Here is a 22,175-nt window from a genome sequence, read left to right on the forward strand (position 1 = left end):
TAGTTCCAGGGTGTTGTGACTACGAACCTCACACCCAGACTAGGATTGTGCTGTTACTGTATTACGTTAGCCCAGTTCAGGGCAAAACCTTTCATATTAGCTGCAGGGCTTCCTGCAACCCAGCCTCGGTCCCTCGCCCAGGGGTCCACAGGCTGCAGGAATATCACCCACAGTCAGGGGTGAATTCCTCAGCAGTCTTAGGTCGCCAGCTCCTCTGGTGGTCTCCACTCAAAGTATTACTGTTGCACCAAACACTCATAACACTCTCACTATTCTGGTGTCCAGAGGTTAGTATAACATCTGTATTATCGCTGATTCTGCAGATCATCGATAATCAGGCGTGTATCTGCATTCTTGGTGATACTGCAGACCTCTAATAATCAGATTCTCTCTGCGTGCTGACACCAATCGTTACACGATGGTGGCAGCAATGCTGCTCCCTCTCCTCTTGCTTTTCATGCTGCCAATCCCCTGGCTGCCAGTGTCAGCAGACATAGCACAACTTTATATGTGTCCAAATGAAGTGGGGTACTGGTACTTTATTCAAATCAGTAGTTCTAGTAGATAGTAGCCGTAGTAGAACTTCAACTAACGGAGTGACAGCAGAGTAGCACACACTGACACACAAACTGTCTGTCTATCTGTCACACTGTAACAGCACTGCAATTAAAGTAAGCTAACTCAATACAAATTAACTATAAATAACTGGTAGTAGTAGACTAGTTGTAGCAGTACTAGAAGAACTTCAACTGACGGAGTGACAGGAGCACACACTGTCTATCTGTCACACACTGACTGACTCTAACAGCAGCACTGTAGTAACTATCTGTAGTAAATGAAGCGAACACAGTAGTAGTACTCTCTCTAACAACTAACTACACACAATATAAGACTATTAGTAGTACAGTAATCTAATCCCTAATAACCTATAAATTATACTGTAGCTAAGGCTGGCAGCAGGCCTAGCCTGTGCACACAGCAGGCCCTAACCTAGCCTAGCAGCTGCAGCACTGAGTCTGACTGTCACACTGACTAAAATCCAAAATACAAGCTAGCTAACTAAAAAACAATAAAATACTGGTGTGGTACAGGAGCAAAAACGCTAGGTTTAACACAGTAATACAGCACTTGCTTAGCCAACACCACTGGAGATATCTCTCAGTGAGTAGTCACAAGCAAGGACGAGATTCTTATCATGGCGCCTGCCTTATACACAGGTGGGGCTGGCCAGGGTTCCCCTCTGTGATTGGTTTCTAGGGCTTCAGCTGGGGGCCCTCTGATTGGCTCAATGATGTCATGGACGTCATCTCCGTGGTTACGCTATCTGGATCGAGTACTCGAACTAGGTATCTGGACGGATTTCCGGATACCTAATACATATCTGGATTCGCTCGGATAGTGCATTCCGGATTTATCCAGCTATCTGGAATCCGTATCCGAGTTCGGATACAAGAAAAACGTTCAGATATCTGGATAGTTCGGGTATCTGGAATCTGGATGAACATCCCTGATGCAGAGCTTGAAATATGGGCAAATTACACAACTTGCACACCTCTGTTGGTTTCATTTCATTTGAAGTCTACGAGTGCTGCCAATATTTTTCTGTTATTTGAAAAGAAATTGTAGACCATTTATGGCTAGCAGCCCCAGGTATGAATTATGTTTAAACTGTTAGATTAGTGGGTAGGTATCTATCATCTAAATGTTCATAGTCTGGTCTCCCTATGACCCCAATTGCCCCTCTGCAGTCCATCATGAATGCGGCAGCCAGGATTATCCACTCCTCCCATCGCTCCACCACGGCGGCTCCCCTCTGTGAATCCCTCCACTGGCTTCCTATCCAGTCCAGAATCAGATTCAAGTTACTGTGTCTGACCTACAAATCTGTCCACAAAACCTGCCCAACCTACATTTCCAATCTTACCCAAAGGTGCACACCTAGCTACTCACTCCGCTTCTCCAATGAACTTCGCCTGACCGCCCTCCGCATCAACCAGTCCCAAGCATGCCTCCAGGACTTCTCAAGAGCTGCTCCAACACTATGGAACTTCCTACCTCCACCCATTAGGGCAGCCCCCTCCTTCAATATCTTCAAGAAGGCCTTCAAAACTCACCTTTTCACTCTGCCCTACCACCCCTCACTAGTGCTCTAAACCCGCAGCTGAACTCTGGTCTCCTACCTTTCGTGTCCCCACCTCTCCCTCTAGATTGTAAGCCTTCAGGCAGGGTCCTCCTCCTTTTGTGTCCTACCTGCTCATGCACCTCCATTACTGTACACCCATCCTATGGATCTGACTGAAGTCTTGAATGAACTCAACTTGCCTAATCTCCATGCTCCCATCCAGTGACTGACTAAGCATTACCTGGTACTCATACTGTGCTGTGTGATCTCGTTTGCATGTATTCCTGCAGTGTCTTATTGCTGTATGTAACCCCTAAATATTGTCTGTAACCTTAACTAATGTCCAGCGCTGCGTAATATGTTGGCGCTTTATAAATACAATAAATGATTAATGAATAGTAAATGCAATAAACTGCTGAACAGTGTTGAATGTATCCTTCCTCAATATATGGAACCTCTATTCACTGTTTGGCTCAGAGCACATTCATTTGCCGAAAACTGTGTCACAACTTACAGTATAATCAACTTTGTCTGAGTACACCTCTACTCCCACCCTAGTAAAGGACAACAAGCATCTCTTAAAGAGACACTGAAGCGGAAAAAAAAATATGATATAATGAATTGGTTGTGTACTATGAATAATTACTAGAAGATTAGCAGCAAAGAAAATATTCTCATTTTTATTTTCGGGTATATAGTGTGTTTTCTAACATTGCATCATTCTCTAATATGTGCAGATTACACAACACTCTGCATTCAAAATGATTCTTTCAGAGCAGTCTGTGAACTGATGACCTCTCCTCTAGCAGATAAAAAGAAAACTGTTCACTTACAGTTGAGATAATAAAAGTCAGAAGACAGCCCTCTCCACGACTTTGAAAGTCGTAGAGATTAATGGCTTTTTTGCATAGAGATAACAACTGGAGTTTCTTAACTCTTCCTGTACTGGAAACAATTACACTGATGTATCTGATCTTAATGTTTTATTTCTTAGCTGTGCTACACATACAAATCATAATATCATAATTTTTTTTTTCGCTTCAGTGTCTCTTTAAGCCTAGTACACACCATGCAATTGTCACCACAGATCCTATTCAAACGAGTGATCAGATTTCCGATCATTCTTCCCACTGGATATCAATCAAAAATGAATCGAAAGAACATGATAGCCAGTATTTCAATTGATATTTCACAGCATGTTCGATCTGCTTCCAATAGAAGAGATAGATTTTGATCTTGGGATCAGTCGCTGGCAATCAGTAGGCTGTATATTTTTTACCCAATCTGATCATTTTTTTCAATTGGCAATAGGATCTGATATTGCATGGTGTGTACCAGCCTTTAGTCTACAGTATACCTTCCACTTCTCCAGTTACAGCACTAACTGGTGGAACTAGATTTAGCTTAGGGCTCTTTCACAATGGGCAATATCACTGCATTGCAACGCAATATTCTTATGGGCCAATCCACATCAAGTAGTGTTCAAACGCGTGCGTTTATAGTAGCAATGAGCTGTTTGCCTCAGTGTATGGCATCACCACAGCAGTAATTTGTGGTGTGTCTTTTCTGCTACCCTGCAATGCAATGTTATCAACTGACTCGATGTGAAAGGGCCTAACTGCTCTCTCCTCATGTTACTAAAGAGGCACTGTAAAGAGACATAGTAGACTGTATATCATTGTATATTAAGTATATTATTCATGATACCCACTTTTACAGTAATTTTTTAGCATCAGAAACATCAGAAACACTTCCTACATCTATATATTGTATGTTGCCCAGTCCTCCCAGTGATGCTTAATCTAGTCTGTTTAATATGCGGAACACCCACCTCCCCCCAAGCATTCTGAGATATCAGGTATATTTTGTACTGGCTTCAGAACTCTCAGTAACCAAAAACATTCCGCAGAGATCACCTGACAGTGGTAAAGATGTCGCACCCTATTTTGAAATGTAAATGAGGGAGAGGAAAGATTTTACTATGGGCAAACTGACTAAATAATCTACAAATGAATATTGTAAAAAAATAAGCAATTTTATTAATTGAGTGATTTCCACTACAGTTCCTTTGTTATACTGAAAGTAAACCTGAGATGGGCTTAATAATAATACTTAAAGGACAACTGTAGTGATAGGTACATGGAGGCTGCCATATTTACTTCCTTTTAAGCAATACCAGTTTCCTTGCTGTCCTGCTGTTCCTCTGCCTCTAATACGTTTAGCCACAGACCCTGAACAAGCAGCAGATCAGGGGTTTCTGACATTATTGTCAGATCTGACAAGATTAGCTGCATGCTTGTTTCTGGTGTTATTCATTCACTACTGCAGTCAATAGATCAGCAGGGCTGCCAGACAACTGGTATTGTTTAAAAGGAAACAAATATGGCAGCTTCCATATCACTCTCACTACAGTTGTCCTTTAAGCAGGGCTTCCTCCCACCACATGAGCGCCGATGCATCCCTCGCCCTCCACCCGAGTGCCTCTGTAGTTTGGCTCAGTCGCGCCAGTCGGGCTCTTCTGCACCTGCATGGAGGAGTTGCGCATGCACAGAAACTGCAACTGCCACGACTGAGCCAGAATACCGGGGCTGATTGTGGCGGAACGGAGATACTCGGGAGGATGGCAAGGGACGCATCAGAGCTCATGGGGCTGGAGGAAGCCCCGGGTAAGTATTAAATCTTTTAGTAAGCCTATCTCAGGTACTCTTTAATAGCATGAAATTACTGCCACATCAGCTTTTCTCAGAGGAAGAGAGCAGCAAACGACATGTGGAGATTCTCACAACCTCATGCAGTGATTGACACAAGCAAGATGATCCCAATAAATACACTCAGTACTCTCTCACAGAAGTAATTTTTAATGCAACAGAGAAACAGTTGAGATGCTCCACAACTGAATCAGAAAAGAAAGTAACACATGTATGATATTTAAAAATAGCTTGTGGAAAATTAGGAACTTTGATGAAACTGCAGAACTTCGGCAGACATTCAGAGTGACAGGCTATGATCTTCTCAGGGAGTTCAGACCTTGCTCCGCCCACTGTAGTATGACCAGTCAGGCAGCAGCAGTAGCCCCACCCAAAACCATTAAAAATGACTCCTTTCATAAAACAGCAAAAAACAGTGATCTGGATTAAAAAAAGAAACAAAAAAGTTGTAAAACCAGCAGCAGTCACTTATGTACAGCAGCCCCCTACTGCATGTGCAGCCCTTCATGTACAGCAGCCCCCCACTGCATGTGCAGACCTTCATGTACAACAGCCCCCTACTACATGTGCAGCCCTTCATGTACAGCAGCCCCCCACTGCATGTGCAGCAGTCCCCACTGCATGTGCAGCAGTCCCCACTGCATGTGCAGCCCTTCATGTACAGCAAACCCCACTGCATGTGCAGCCCATCATGTACAACAGCCCCCTACTACATGTGCAACCCTTCTTCTACAGCAGCCCCCACTGCATGTGCAGCCCTTCATGTACAACAGCCCCCTACTACATGTGCAGCCCTTCTTCTACAGCAGCCCCCACTGCATGTGCAGCCCGTCATGTACAGCAGCCCTCACTGCATGTGCAGCCCTTCATGTACAGCAGCCCCCACTGCATGTGCACTGCAGCCCTTCATGTACAGCAGCCCCCCAATGCATGTGCAGCTCTTCATGTACAGCAGCCCCCCACTGCATGTGCAGCCCTTCATGTACAGCAGCCCCTCAATACATGTGCATCTCTTCATGTACAGCAGCCCCCACTGCATGTGCAGCCCATCATGTACAGCAGCCCCCACTGCATGTGCAGCCCATCATGTACAGCAGCTCCCCAATGCATGTGCAGCCCTTCATGTACAGCAGCCCCCACTGCATGTGCACTGCAGCCCTTCATGTACAGCAGCCCCCCAATGCATGTGCAGCTCTTCATGTACAGCAGCCCCCCACTGCATGTGCAGCCCTTCATGTACAGCAGCCCCTCAATACATGTGCAGTCCTTCACGCAATGCATGTGCAGCTCTTCATGTACAGCAGCCCCCCACTGCATGTGCAGCCCATCATGTACAGCAGCCCCCACTGCATGTGCAGCCCATCATGTACAGCAGCCCCCACTGCATGTGCAGCCCATCATGTACAGCAGCCCCCACTGCATGTGCAGCCCATCATGTACAGCAGCCCCTCAATGCATGTGCAGCCCTTCATGTTTACCAGCCCCCTCACTGCATGGGCAGCCCTTCATGTCCACCAGCCCCCTCAATGCATGTGCAGCCCTTCATGTACAGCAGCCCCCCACTGCATGTGCAGCCCTTCATGTACAGCAGCACCCCACTGCATGTGCAGCCCATCATGTACAGCAGCCCCCACTGCATGTGCAGCCCTTCATGTACAGCAGCGCCCACTGCATGTGCAGCCCTTCATGTACAGCAACCCCCTCTCCATGTGCAGCCTTTCATGTACTGCAGCCCCTTACTGCATGTACAGCCCTTCATGTACAGCAAACCCCACTGCAGGAGCAGCCTTTCATGTACAGCAGCCCCTCAATGCATGTACAGCCCTTCATGTACAGCAACCCTCCCCTCTCCATGTGCAGCCCTTCATGTACAGCAGCCCCTCAATACATGTGCAGCCCTTCATGCACAGCAGCCCCTCAATACATGTGCAGTCCTTCACGCAATGCATGTGCAGCCCTTCATGTACAGCAGCCTCCACTGCATGTGCAGCCCTTCATGTACAGCAGCCCCCCACTGCATGTGCAGCCCATCATGTACAGCAGCCCCCACTGCATGTGCAGCCCTTCATGTACAGCAGCCCCCCACTGCATGTGCAGCCCTTCATGTACAGCAGCCCCCACTGCATGTGCACTGCAGCCCTTCATGTACAGCAGCCCCCCAATGCATGTGCAGCTCTTCATGTACAGCAGCCCCCCACTGCATGTGCAGCCCTTCATGTACAGCAGCCCCTCAATACATGTGCAGTCCTTCACGCAATGCATGTGCAGCTCTTCATGTACAGCAGCCCCCCACTGCATGTGCAGCCCATCATGTACAGCAGCCCCCACTGCATGTGCAGCCCATCATGTACAGCAGCCCCCACTGCATGTGCAGCCCATCATGTACAGCAGCCCCCCTCTGCATGTGCAGCCCTTCATGTACAACTGCCCCTCACTCACAGACACACACACACTCCATGTGCAGCCTTTCATGTACTGTCTTAATGGTGTATGAAGATTATTTATCTGGAAGACTCTTTCTCACACTCTAAGCATATTAAACACCATTCATTTCTGTGACTTCTCTGGTATACAATAAGCTTAACTTCATCTGTGTACACCTCCTGCACTCTGAGTCTTAAAAATAACCTTTGTGAATGTGAAGTATATGGAGTTGACTGAGCCTACCTTTGGGAGGGAAACTCTTTACACCATTTTAACATGTTAAAGGACTTTTAGAAGCATGAAACTTCTGGTGCTTAACAAGGTCTCCTTTCTCAAAGAAAGATTTCCCACACTCCGAGCACACAAAAGGACGCTCACCTCGGTGCCTTCTCTCGTGTACAATGTCCTTTCTGAGAAAACCATTTCCCACATTCTAAACAAGAAAAAGGCCGCTCACCTGTGTGACATCTGTGGTGTCTAAGAAGGTCTCTTTTCTGACTGAAACCCTTACCACACTCTGAACATACAAAGGGATGCTCTCGTGTGTGACTCCTCTGATGAATTACAAGGCCTCCTTTTTGGACAAAATCTTTCCCACACACAGAACAAGAAAATGGACGTTCATGCGAGTGACTCTTCTGGTGAGAACGAAGGTCTGCTTTCCTAACAAAACCTTTCCCACACTCTGAGCATGAAAATGGATGTTCACCTGTGTGACGTCTCTGGTGTATAAGAAGGTCTCTATTCCAATGGAAACCTTTGCCACACTCTGAACATGATAATGGATGCTCACCTGTGTGACTTCTCTGGTGTATAATTAGTGGTCCCTTCTGGAAATAGCCCTTCTGGCACACTGAACAAGAAAACGGACGCTCGCCTGTGTGACTTCTCTGGTGTGCAACAAGGCTTACTTTCCAAGCGAAACGTTTCCCGCAATCTGAACATGAATAAGCACGCTCCCCTGTGTGACTTGTCTGGTGTCTAAGAAGGTCTCTTTTCTGAGCAAAGCCTTTCCCACACTCTGAACACAAAAAAGGGTGTTTGCCTGAGTGACGCGTCTGGTGTCTAAGAAGGTCACTTTTCCGACTAAAATGCTTCTCGCATTCAAAACATGAAAATGGCCGCTCGCCTGTGTGAATTCTTTGATGTGCAACAAGATTTGATTTCCGAATGAATGTTTTCCCACACTCTGAACATGAAAAAGGCCGCTCCCCTGTGTGACTTCTCAGGTGTGAAAGAAGGTATCCTTTCCAAAGAAAGCCTTTCCCACATTCTGAACATGTAAAAGGACACTCGATTACGTGCTTCTGATGTGACTGTGGAGCTGAACTCCTCTGAATAAGATGTTCCTCTGAGGAGCTCCCAACATCGTGTCCATCTATGGGAAAATGAAATGACAAATTCTGAATCATGATCATTTTTCCAGCTTAAATTTAATGGGTCTTAGAACATTGGTTTTATAATGAACAGTTTCACTGAGCTATAAAATGAGTCCAAATACGCTGTTGTGTCACATTTTTATGACCACTCCCTATCTCTGACATCATGACGTGAAGCAAATAAACGAATTCATAATTCAAGTGCAGAATTCCTGTGTATATAAGGAGGGAAAGCAGCACATTACCAATATACCAACTGTGGCTGTCATTAGGAAAATGACCATAAACAACGTATAGCACAAATAGCCTGTGCCTTTGACCCTCACATAGGCCCTTCATAATCTTGTCTGTTGCTCAGTATACTTGTCTGCTGGTTACACAGGTGATAGCCCATCATCACACCCAACAGTGGGGGTCTCACCAAATTAAAGGACCCTAGTGACTGGCCCAAGCTCCTGATGAGTCTTAATGACAGAAGTATTTGGGCAGTCTGGGCATGGTGACGTGATCTAACATGTGTAGCAGAGATCCAAGCTACTGGATGTGAAATGGGCAGAGGTTGATGGTGGAGAGAGAGGGATGATTCGCAGCCACTCGAGCCACAAGCATATGGGGAGAGTCCGCATGTACTCAAGCATGTATTAGTATCACGCATGTGAGTGCACTGATTTTAGTGAAACCTTTTATGGAAATAAAAAGCTGTGAAGTTTTTACACTAGGAGGATTCTATTTGTCTGAGGCGGTTGTGCTGGAAGCTGGAGCTCGGAAACAAAGTGGTCGTTTGTGGTGAGGAAGACCGTAAAGTTCCCATCTGTTCAGCTAGACCCACTCACAGCAATGATCCAGCTTCTTACTGAGTCACTCGCATTGCAAATCCCTGACATCCGTGCTGCTAGAGGGCCTTACTCTAGATATTAACAGGTGGTCAATGGTCATAATAATGTGACTCAATAGTGTATAGCCCCAACATACCATCTACTTCTTACTTGTTAAAATTACGATGGGAAAAGAGTTGGGCCTTTAAAATGGTGTATAGTATCTACACAATAGTAGAGCTTTCATACATTAAACAGTATCTCCTCCTCATTTGTTGGTACTATGATGTGATACTGAGGAATGGAGATGGGCCTTTCATATGGTGTACAGTATATCATCCTCATTTGTTGGTACTATGGTGATATACTGAGGAATGGAGATGGGCCTGTCTTATGGTGTACAGCATCTCCTCCTCATTTGTTGGTACTATGATGTGATACTGAGGAATGGAGATGGGCCTTTCATATGGTGTACAGTATCTCCTCCTCATTTGTTGGTACTATGATGTGATACTGAGGAATGGAGATGGGCCTTTCATATGGTGTACAGTATCTCCTCCTCATATGTTGGTACTATGATGTTATACTGAGGAATGGAGATGGGCATTTCATATGGTGTACAGTATCTCCTCCTCATTTATTGGTACTATGTTATGCTGAGGAATAGAGATGGGCCTTTCATATGGTGTACAGTATCTGCTCCTCATTTGTTGGTGCTATGATGTTATACTGAGGAATGGAGATGGGCCTTTCATATGGTGTACAGTATCTCCTCCTCATTTGTTGGTGCTATGATGTTATACTGAGGAATGGAGATGGGCCTTTCATATGGTGTACAGTATCTCCTCATTTGTTGGTACTATAATGTTATACTTAGGAATGGCGATGTGCCTTTCATATGGTGTACAGTATCTCCTCCTCATTTGTTGGTGCAATGATGTCATACTGTGGAATGGAGATGGGCCTTTCATATGGTGTACAGTATCTCCTACTCATTTGTTGGTACTATGCTGTTATACCGAGGAATGGAGATGGGCCTTTCATATGGTGTACAGTATCCCCCCCTCACTTGTTGGTATTATGATGTTATACTGAGGAATGGAGATGGGCCTTTCATATGGTGTACAGTATCTCCTCCTCATGTGTTGGTGCTATGATGTTATACTGAGGAATGGAGATGGGCCTTTCATATGGTGTACAGTATCCCCTCCTCATTTGTTAGTATTATGGTGTTATACTGAGGAATGGAGATGGGCCTTTCATATGGTTTACAGTATCTCCTCCTCATTTGTTGGCACTATGATGTTATACTGAGGAACGGAGATAGGCCTACTATATGGTGTACGGTATCTCCTCCTCATTTGTTGGCACCATGATGTTATACTGAGGAATGGAGATGGGCCTTTCATATGGTGTACAGTATCCCCTCCTCGTTTGTTAGTATTATGATGTTATACTGAGGAATGGAGATGGGCCTATTATATGGTGTACAGTATCTCCTCCTCATTTGTAGGTGCTATGATGTTATACTGAGGAACGGAGATAGGCCTATTATATGGTGTACAGTATCTCCTCCTCATTTGTTGGCACTATGATGTTATACTGAGGAATGGAGATGGGCTTTTCAGATGGTGTACAGTATCCCCTCCTCATTTGTTGGTTTTATGATGTTATACTGAGGAATGGAGATGGGCCTTTCATATGGTGTACAGTATCCCCTCCTCATTTGTTAGTATTATGATGTTATACTGAGGAATGGAGATGGGCCTTTCATATGGTGTACAGTATCTCCTCCTCATTTGTTGGTGCTATGATGTTATACTGAGGAATGGAGATGGGCCTTTCATATGGTGTACAGTATCTCCTCCTCATTTGTTGGTGCTATGATGTTATACTGAGGAATGGAGATGGGCCTTTCATATGGTGTACAGTATCCCCTCCTCATTTTATGGTGCTATGATGTTATACTGAGGAATGGAGATTTACCTTAACCTCACCTGGTTCTAAATGCCTCATTTGTCCCTATTCTTCACTTTGTCATATACTTAAAACTTATCTTAACCCATCACTAAGTTGATCACCTTCAACTGATCTCAGCAGCCCAAACTTAAACTTTGATCAGCAATTAGTCCCATCTAATCTCATCAGCTAAAACTATCTCAGCATTTGATGTTTATAACTTACCTGTGCTAATATTCAGGGAACATTTGTCTTCTTTTATTGTTATAATATCATATTCCGTAGGGTTATAACCACTCCTTACATATGTCTCTTCTTTCTCTTTACTTGTCCCCATCATGTCACCCTTCTCCATAGAGTGCTGATCACTCCTCAAATACATCTCCTCTTCTTCCTTTTTTATTGATATCATTAATTCACCTTCCACTGCAGATTGCTGAACCTTCACATGAGCCTCTTGTTTCTCTTCAATGTCAGTTTTCTGATCAGTAAATTCTATACCCTAGATTTAAAAAAATCAAGACAAATAAAATTTTAGAATGGTAAGAGTTAATAAACAAACCACAGAGAATATAACTTCATAGAGTTTGGTGTCACTTTTGAGGTTTAAACCTTCAGTTCCACCTACCTGATAATGGTGGGGGATGGTGTGATCTTCCTGTGGACAATCATGGGAATAAAGAGCACCTGTACATCTCTCTGGTTGGTTGCTGTTACTGGATCCATCTGTAGGAAATACCACACTGGCTGCATACTTTGGGGATGATTTATCAAGTTAAATACAGCACTCGCATGCTACATGTGGTAGTGCTGCGTAGCGTGCGGTGCTAAGTTACTGGCGCTCCTTTTAAAAATACATGCGCCCCTACAAGGTACCAATCGCTCCTTCATGAAACACAAGAAGTATCGTGACCAGGGTACTTCACATTTTGCTCTACATGAAGGAGCGCAAGTTACCTTGTAAGAGCGCACTTACTTTTAAAAGGAGCACCCGTAACTTAGCACTGCATGCAAAGCAGCACTCCCGCGTGTAGCATGCAAGTGCTGTATTTAAGTTGCGCTGCTGCCTTTTATCGTGAGTTGATGAATCAACCCCATTGTCTCTATGTGATTATCAGATAATGGGGATCTAGGTGAACTCTCCGTACTGCTCTCTCCTCTATAAGAAGCATACGTCTCCTCTTACCTGGTGATGTGAGGGGCGGCTGGTTCTCTGTCATGATGTCCTTGGAGAGGTCTTTGTGTCCTTCTACACTCTGCCAGCCCACCTTGGAGGAGAAGGTTGGGACATCCTGACAACCTATAGGAACCTGACACACACAATGACACAGTCACCATTCAGACATCTCTCTTGCCATTAATGGGCAATGTCCAATAATTCCCAGCACTGCTCACCTCTCCCATCAGCAACTCAGTGATCTTGTTGATGGCTTGTAGAATGTTCTTCTTCATGTTTCTCTCAGGCACCAGGAAGTGAGGTGGGGGAACTGTGATTGTCACCTGGTCACCAGACTTCACAGGAAGAATAACCTGTATTGAAAAACCACCAGCAATGTTATGGGACCACCCAGAATCCCCCTCACCACTCTGGTCAGGTGTGTGCTTTGTTAATAAAGACAAGAGTAATGTCATGTGACCCTCCCATAATACTACTCACCATCGGGGATGAGCCAGCGGGTATGAAATTGAACCTACAAGTTGGTGGGTTTGGGCCAAAGCAGAGAGTCAACTCACCTACTGTATGTATCCTACCTAGAGTATAAACTAAGATTGTTTTGCTCCTACTATTCCCCCCCAAAGCAAAATCTTGGTTTATATTCAGGTCATATATCTAGTTGTCCCCCCTTCCTCTCCCATAAAGCGAACCTGGTATTTAGTGGTTCCCCCCTTCCTCTCGCATAGCGTGTTTCTCTTAAAGGAGAACTGTAGTGAGAGGGATAAGGGAGGCTGCCATGTTTATTTCCTTTTAAGCAATACCAGTTGCTTGGCTATCCTGCTGATCCTCTGCCTCTAATACATTTTTCCCTAGACCCTGAACAAGCATGCAGCAGATCAGGTGTTTCTGACATTTTTTGTCAGATCTGACAAGATTAGCTGTGTGCTTGTTTCTGGTGTGATTCTGCAGGCAGATAGCTCAACAGGGCTGCCAGGTAACTGGTATTGCTTAAAAGGAAATCAATATGGCTACCTCCATATACCTCTCACTACAGTTCTCCTTTAATGTCTAGTGGCTGCCCACATCCCCTTGCAAATTACTGACAGCATCTTTCTCGATTCAGGGGCAGATATGTTGCACCTGGTCTACTTGTCTCCCTTTGTGTTAGATTTGGCCTCTAGTGTTTGTGGTGAGCAAACTCTAGAGGTTGAATCTGACACAAAGAGTCACGGTGCAGCATGTCTGGCCAAGAATCAGGTGCAAAGCTTTTCCACCAGTTCTGCTGCCAGTACTCTGCAAGGGGAGGGAGGGCAAGCAACCACTAGACATCATGTAAACACTCTGTGAGAGAGGAATGGGGGAACCATTCGGCATCAGGTACGATGCAAAGGGGAGGGGGGGGGGGGGGCACCGCTGGACACCAGGTACACTTTATGGGGTAGGCAGGGGGAAAAGACTAGACACAAGGTATGCTGTATGGAGGAGGGGAGACCACTGGACACCAGGTATGCTTTATGGGGTAGGAAGGGGAGACCAATAGATCACCAGAGAAGCAATATGTGGATGTTAAAAGTAGCACTCAGGGTTTCTACCCCAGGTTCATACTCAAGTCAAACAATTTTTCTGGCATCTGAAGGAAAAACTAAGTACCTAGGTTTATACTCGGAACAGTTTATATTCGAGTATATATAGTATGTCACCACCACACCAATACGCTGCATGCTGCTCTTCCTCCTTCTGACACTTTTGCCTTTACAACTAGAAGCCAGACATGTCGGGAAGATGGAGAGCAGTGTGCAGCACATTGGGGAGAGGTGCCAACATAGGTAAGTCAACACTCTCTGCCACGTTCCTTGTCCATCAACCCGATGGTTCAATTTCGAACTTTGCCGTTTCATCCTTTTTCACCACTCAGGTCAAGTGTGTGCTTTTTTTATAAGAGTGATGTAATGTGACCTCCCAGAATCCTCCTCACCTCTCCAGTCAACAGGAAGATGATCTCCAGTGTGAGGTTTAATATCCTCTCAGTCATGTGACTCCAGTCCTCGTCCATCCTCACGGATGTGGTCATGTGATCCATACACAAAGTCCTTATCTGTGGGCAGATTAATTGAGAATTATCTAGACTGCAGGACAAATTTTCAGAGGAGGTGCCCAGAAAAAAAAGGGTCAAATAGAGGCTGATAAGTTGTTGAGCTAGTCATATAGCAGCTAATGGAAAAGATATATATTGCTCCATGACTACGCATTTAATACATTTACCCCGCTTCTTCAGGTCAATAACAAGTTGTGCCAAGTGGCAAGGGTGAGACAGGAACAAAAGCCTCATACTCAGCACAATTTGTCCTGAAGGAACAGTCAACCTGGGAATAAAATATCTTTCCCACTAGCCATTATACGACTGTTCTAGAGCAGGCTTGGGCAAACTTTACGCAACCCGGGCAACATTCTTTTAATTTCCCCCCCACCCGGTAAAATAGCAAACGGGCAGCGGGGGATTTTGAAACTCATTTCTGCTCACGGAAGTCCCATGTCTCCATGGTTGCCTGGCTGCCAAGATGTAAAACGCTGGTGCTTCCTGATGTCATGTGACATCCTGTTGCCATGGAGATGACTCCTGTGAGCGGAGGTGAGTATAAAAATCCCCCGCTGCCTGCTTGCTATTTTGCAGGGAAGGAGGGGAATCCAGACGCCTATTGGCGGGCCGGTGTAACAGCCCACGCGTGCTGTTCTGGAGAGTTAGGTCAACTTATCACTCTCTATTTTAACCTTTTAATGTGTTTTATTATTCTGAGCACCTGATCTCAAAAGTTGTCATAACTTACACCTTTGTTTTAAGGTTGAATTTTTTAGTTTCTCCCCCTGATTGAGAGTCTGCCTGTTAGAACTCCCAACATCAATGAATTTATCAGGAGAGCGACCACCATGGGAGGATACCCCAACCTGAGCAGAAGCAGGAATCTTTGCATGCAAGGTGGTTCCCTGTTTTTGCAACCTGCAAAACATGAGTATTACTAACTCTACAAGGTGTTACTAACAGTTTGCACTATTGGCTTCTGGTCATTTTTCGGTATCCTGGGAGCTCCGGGACAACCTACCAAGCCTAGACTGCAGGAATCTGGGCTGTATAAGGGCAGGGAAGTGTTACATGTGCCACACACTCAGCATCGTGGAGGCTGAGAGTTATCCTATATAATAAAACCCCTGTGTCTCTGCATCCTGTCCCTGTGTGTGTGTGTGTCCGTGCTTCCAGACTTGACAGTTTGCTGTCTGAGAACCTCATTGCATTGCGGGAAATAACAGCTTTTTCCAACTGCAACATCTCTGCGGTGGGTGAAGGGTGAGCAGGACACATCGGTATGTGCGTTGCCGGGGTTTAGCGGCCGTGGCCTAGGCCCGGTTTTTAATGGGCTGGCCTTTTTACTAGTACTTTATAATATTAAAGTAAACCTGACGTGAAAGAAGACAAGGCACTAAAGCACTAGGGATGGTCAATACGATGCAAATAATTTCAAGTTGATGCAAGATTATGTAAATTTTGCATGCAAAGTAATGCAACTTAAAAATGGACCAACCAATTCCCTCCAAGGTTTAAACTGATTGGTCAATTTTCAAGCTGCATATATTTGCATAACCCAGGGCCACCTTCAGAAATTTGTGGGCCCCATACTCGGCAAACTTACTGGGCTGCCCCCTCACTCCCCTCTGCCCTCCCAAAAAGCAGTGTTTCCCCATAAAATAAACATGATGTCAGTGCTTTATAAATACAATATAATAATAACATGGTAGGACATTAGATTAGTCTATGGAAGGGATTAGATTGTGAGTTCCTCTGAGGACAGTCAGTGACATGGCTATGTAATCTGTAAAGTGCTGCAGAAGATGTCAGTGCTACAGTATAATCTCGTTATAATAAACTCTAGTATAGTAAACATTTGGGTATGGTAAACTACCTTTCCAGGTCCCAACCAATCTCCATTATAACTCTAGGAGCCACACCTGGTACAGTAAACTCTGATTATAAAACTTCTGTTACAGTAAACAAGTTTTTGGGACCCTAGGTGATGCTGACTCTGGATATAGTAAACAATGGGCAGTGCATGTGACATGCAGTATGTCAGTGTGAAACCCATGAGCTGCTGCTCTCTTCAGACTGGTTGCAGGTGAGTTGATGCCTGATAACATTTGTAAGGCAAGAAGAATGTCACCAGCACTGGATATACAGTACTGTACAAAAACGCAGCCTGGGGAAAATGAGGAATAATGTGAACATAAACAAAAGAGGATGCCGAGTTACCACTACCATTTGAATTCACTGATAAAATATTATCCCAGTCCTCCCACGGCATTGTACGCACTCCCAGTTATCTCTTCCCTTATTAGCGATGACGCGCCTGGTAGCGTGTGGAGTGCAGTACAGGCTACTTTTACTTGTAGTGCAGATCAGAGCAGGCCTACTCGCTGCAAAACTAAAGGTGGCCATACACTGGTCGATTTGCCATCAGATTTGACCAACAGATAAATCCCTCTCTGATCGAATCTGATTAGAGAGGGATTGTATGGCCACCTTTACTGCAAACAGATTGTGAATCGATTTCAGCCTGAAACCGATCAGTCTGTGGAGCTGCCGCTGCTCCTCCCCCCCCCCCCTGCATACATTACCTGTTCCGGCCGTCTGGAGTCCCCGCTGTCTTCTTCTCTGCTCAGGCTCCGCTCCGGCTACTGAGCTTCCTGTCCGGGGGAAGTTTAAACAGTAGAGGGCGCTCTACTGTTTAAACTTCCTGCTGGGACAGGAAGTTCTGTGTAGCTCTGGAGCCTGAAGCAGAGAAGAAACGGTCTGGAGCTCGAAGCGGAGAAGAAGAGCAGGGGACTCGCGCCGGCTGGAGCAGGTAATGTATTACCGCTGTATTGCGTCGGTGGCGGGCATTCGAACGCCGCTAACGACGCACTCCTGACCCGCGACCGAGAAAAATCTTCCGCACTGATGGGTCGATGGGAATCGACGAAAAGGATCGATTTCGGACGGAAATCGGTCGTTCTGTCAGCGGGGTGCGCGGGTCGATTTCACAGCCGTTTCGATCACTGTGATCGAAACGGCTGTACATCGGTGGGAAAATCGTTAGGTGTATGGGCCCCTTTAGGAGAGTGGCGAGGGGAGTCCCGCCTACAGAGGTATCAGAGCCACTCGCATTACAGATGCGCATGGCTTATCATGATTGGCTGCATTCTGAAAAGAGTCTTCTTCATCATTGGCTCAAGTATGAGCAGAAAGTTTTGCAGGACACGTGCTGCAAGTCCCGCCCACGGAGGTATCGGAGCCACTCACAGGAAGCGAGTGGCTGCCTCTATTCAGTGACGGCTGTAATTTTTAAGAAGCCCTGGATACTGTACCAATGATTGGTCCATCCTGGCTATTAAGTCCTAAGGTATACTTAACCTTGTAGTTCACCAAATGTGCAAGTGCTTGTACTGTACCTGCAATGAATGGAAGGTCAAACTTGGCCCTTTGCAGCACATAATGTACCAGGGAATGCTAGGCCATTTATAGGACAATTTCTGATATAGCAAACTTCTAATATAGTAAACCACTTTCCCTGGTCCCTGAGAGTTTACTATAATGAGATTATACTGTATATAAATACATGCTAATAATAAGAATATGGTAGGACATTAGACTATTACTATGCTATATAAATACTTATAATAGTAATTAGGGTGACATACTAATGGAATGAGGGAGATATCAGGTGGAAAGGAAGGAAATATAGGGAGGGAGAGAGGAGCAGAACGGTTACAGACTGGGGCTCATATGCTATTACATTTTCTCCTGAGTTGTCTTCTATTAGATCGTTTTCATCTTCTCTTTAACATTATTTTTCAGCATTTTACAATTGAAAATGTACCCTAAAGTTGGTGGAAAAGTACCATCAAAATTATTTTGAGTGTTTTCTTGCTTGCTGGTGGTTTAAAGGGCCTTTTATGACAATGTGTGAAAATATAACCTAGGAGAAAACTCTGGAGGAAAAGTTAATTGTATATGGGCCTTGGAGGAGAGGAGGGAAGGGGGAGGAATGGAGGGTGACAGGGGACAGAAGACAACATTTTAGCCCTGTGGCAATAGGGTCCTTTATTCTAATCTTGGCCAAAACACAACAGGGATACTTGGGGTATATTTCAATGAAGGAGACACATGGGGAAGGGGGGGGGGGGGTGGCTTTAGTAGGGAATTTAACTATACTCAGGAGGCTGTGCAGACACGGCAGTGCTGGGTGGCTACACTGAGGATTCTCCAATACTTGGGGATAGCACCACAGATTATAAGAAAACATTATTGATTGGAGGGGGGGGGGGTTGTTGGGGATCATTTGTAGGTACAGATCTTTAAAGGGGCACTGAAGTAAGAGGTATACGGAGGCTGCCATATTTATTTCCTTTTAATCAATACCAGTTGCCTGGCAGTCCTGCTGATCCTCTGCCTCTAATACTATTAGCCATAGCCCCTGAACAAGCATGCAGCAGATCAGGTGTTTCAGACTTTAAAGACAGATCTGACGAGACTAGCTGCATGCTTGTTTCTGGTGTTATTCAGATACTACTGCAGAGAAATAGACCAGCAGGGCTGCCAGGCAACTGGTATTGATTAAAAGGAAATAAATATGGCAGCCTCTGTATACCTCTTACTTCAGTTCCCCTTTAAAGGGAACCTAAAGCAAAGCCTCCATATAGATTTCCTTTTAAACAATACCAACTGCCTGGCTATCCTTCTGATCTCTTTGGCTGCAATAGTGTCTGAATCACACATCTGAAACAAGCATGCAGCTAATCCAGCCAGGCTTCAGTCAGAGCACCTGATCTGCATGCTTGTTCAGGGTCTATGGCTTAAAGTATTAAAGGCAGAGGATCACCAGGAAACAGCCAGGCAATATGCATTGTTTAAATAAATATGGCAGCCTCTATATCCCTCTCGCTTTAGGTTCCCTTTAATTCAGGAGTCTTAACTATTAAAGAAGAGTGGGAGAAGAAAGGGGAGGAAGGTAGTGAGCAATGGATTCTGGATTCTGGATTCTCTAGTATTTTCAGCTGTCTGAGTGCATCTGGGCACTTGTGTAGAAGCTCTGTACTGCTCTGTAGTCTGACCTGTTGCTCAGCTATTAGAAGAATAAAATTAGCTTATAACCAACACCAAACCTTCTTTTTATTTACATAACCTAAACATGGTATGTCCTGGTCTGGATAGCCAGTGAATTAATGAGCTCTGTGGCTGAAAAAAAAAAGTACGCCAATTGAGTACATCAGCATGGAATTCCTTAACTCTGCAGCTGTTGCTCCTGTTTAGTGCACACTGCTGGAGCATGCAAACAGTCAAATGCATGTTACTCAGCAGGAAGGGCCCCAGTCACTGTGGGTCCCTTACATGGTTACTGGTAGTCCTGCCCTGACAGCTGGTCTGGCTTAGCCCTGCATCAAGGCAGAATTATTTGCATCTCATTGACCACCCCTACTAAGCACCAGGTCTTTAGAAGTGATCATCCACATCAGAGATAAGATGCAGGCTGTACGGAGAAGCCTCAGGGACAGTAGAGCACATAGAGGCGGGGTGTAAGACACAGGCAGGCACAGCATACACTGAATGGCACCTCCACATGCTGTAGCTTGCATTGTGTACAGGAACATCTGCACAGCATGTGGGATAAACCCTCCCAAATGATAGGAGATTCCACAGAAGGTTACAGAGGAGAACAGGGCTAAGATCCTGTAGGACATCTACAGATGGCTCTGGACAATCAATCAGCCATCAAGGTAGTAGACAAGGACCAGAAGACAGTGGTAACAGATGTGGCAGCTCCATGTGACTGCAACATCAGGAAGGAGGAGAATGAGGAACTGGAGAAGTACCAGAGCCTGAGAGAGGAACTAGAGAGACTCAGGAGGGTGAAGACCAAAGAGGTCCCAGTGGTGGCAGGAGTAGTCACTGCTTTCACTTCTAAGCTAGGAGATTGGCTCCAATAGATGTCAGGAACATCAGAGCTCTCTGTACTGAGAAGTGCAGTGATAGGAACAGATAAGATTCTGTACAGAACTCTCCAGCTCACAGGCCTCTGGTAGAGGAGCTGAGGATAAAGAAGACACAATCTATACACTGATCCTTATACTGTATGTGTTTAACAGCAGCTGCTAGTGATGGGGGAGAGATATGAGGGTTACTGGGTGTAAATAAAAAATACTCTCTTCTTACCTCTTCTGCTGCCAGTCCCAGCAATGTCTGCTCTGTACTTCCTCCCTCTTCATCTATGGCTTCCTGTGTCTTCCTTTCCGCATAAATAAGTGACATCACCATCTTGTGGAGAATAGGGGGAACTGCAGCGCTCATGTATTTGTTCTATAGTTTGAATTGGTATTGTGTTCATTGATCAGATGAGGGCTGCATGAACTGTGCATAATCATTAAATCTCAACTTCAGATAAGTAAATTATTTTAGTTTTGTGCGGTGTGAAAAGGCATTAGTTACTCTTTTGGGGGTTTTATTGCTGTTCGGTGTCCTGTGATTTGGTATAACTTCTTTCATTTCCATCCTGTCGGAAAGCGAGTTGATCTCTCCAGTAAGGACAGAGACTGATAGTGCATGTGTCCCAGCTGTCCCTTCATGGAGGGATATTCCCTATTTTGTAATCAGTTCCCCTGTCACTCCTTACTCCTTTATTGTCCCAATATTAGGTCTTATACATAGGTCTGCATATGCACTGGCATAGGGTCCAGGGTCACAGGGGAGGGGGGGAGCACAGACTTGTGGTCTTCAGTGCCTCAGCCTATTCCAAGTTTTCCCCCCTCCCTAAGTTCCACCGCTGTCGGTGCTAAATCTGATTGTGCTGCAGCACCAGCATGACATGGCACACACAGAGGCCCTCTGGTAATGGAGTGGCTGTATACTAGCTTCCCGATGGTGCTCTCTTCCTTTCATGTACAGCTCCCTTGGGCAGCTGCTCCCCTCCTCTATTGTTGCGCCCCATTAGCAGCCTTCCTTTTCCATGTGCAGCAAAGCATCTTCCATATCAACTGCCCATGGCCCAGACCTTCCCAGAAAAACGGCCCTAAGGGGTACTGCCTGGAATAAAACCTCTCTCCAAGTCTGTCTGTTTCTGGTGTGAATGCTCTGTGTGTCACTTCTGAAGGAAGAACTATTACAAACAAGGCTAGCCCTTCCTTATAAAATGTTCAGTCTGGTGTTTCGTGTACTGCAGCTGACAGACTCAACACATCACTTTTATTGAGTGCCTTTAGGCCATTGTTGTGGCCCAAATGCAGCTTGAGACAAGAAACAACAAGCCGTGAAAATGTTGGTTTTTATAAAGAATATGCAAAAAAAAAAAGTTAGTTTATGCCGTTTTCTTGAATAAAAGTCGAACACTTAATAAGGAAGTGTTAGCCTTGTTTGTAATAGTTTATGGACTTTGTTGGGGTGCAGTCAGTCACCCCCATTTGGACTTGTGCACTCATATACCAGGAGAGTGAAGGAAGGTGATGGAAGATGGATTGGGCAGGAGAGGGGGAAGGGGGGTCAGTGGCCTTCTTGTTGGCTCTTTTTGCATCAGCTGTTGTGAAGCTCCTGTAGGG

The 22,175-nt window shown here is 45.2% G+C and overlaps 1 protein-coding gene across 1 annotated transcript; it reads right to left on the reverse strand.

The window, feature by feature from the left end:
• Window positions 1-4,866: 4,866 nt before the first annotated feature.
• LOC137536991 (oocyte zinc finger protein XlCOF22-like) lies at window positions 4,867-20,901 on the reverse strand. The gene is made up of 7 exons (XM_068259153.1): window positions 20,800-20,901; window positions 14,539-14,658; window positions 12,803-12,937; window positions 12,594-12,717; window positions 12,036-12,133; window positions 11,633-11,909; window positions 4,867-8,632 (listed from the first exon to the last, which is right to left on the reverse strand). Exons 1-7 carry the CDS (start codon window positions 20,899-20,901, stop codon window positions 7,629-7,631), a joined length of 1,860 nt encoding a protein of 619 aa, XP_068115254.1. The 3' UTR covers window positions 4,867-7,628.
• Window positions 20,902-22,175: the final 1,274 nt, after the last annotated feature.

Source organism: Hyperolius riggenbachi, chromosome 10 (genome assembly GCF_040937935.1).
Source record: "Hyperolius riggenbachi isolate aHypRig1 chromosome 10, aHypRig1.pri, whole genome shotgun sequence".
NCBI classification, from domain to species: domain Eukaryota; kingdom Metazoa; phylum Chordata; class Amphibia; order Anura; family Hyperoliidae; genus Hyperolius; species Hyperolius riggenbachi.

Coding starts and splice junctions, on each gene's coding strand:
- LOC137536991 (XM_068259153.1), bottom strand. CDS start 20,901: ATGGTGATGTCACTTATTTATGCGGAAAGGAAGACACAGGAAGCCATA. Junction 12,718..12,802: donor CTGAGTTGCTGATGGGAGAG/GTGAGCAGTGCT, acceptor TGTGTGTGTCAG/GTTCCTATAGGTTGTCAGGA. Junction 8,633..11,632: donor TTCCCTGAATATTAGCACAG/GTAAGTTATAAA, acceptor ATTTTCCCATAG/ATGGACACGATGTTGGGAGC.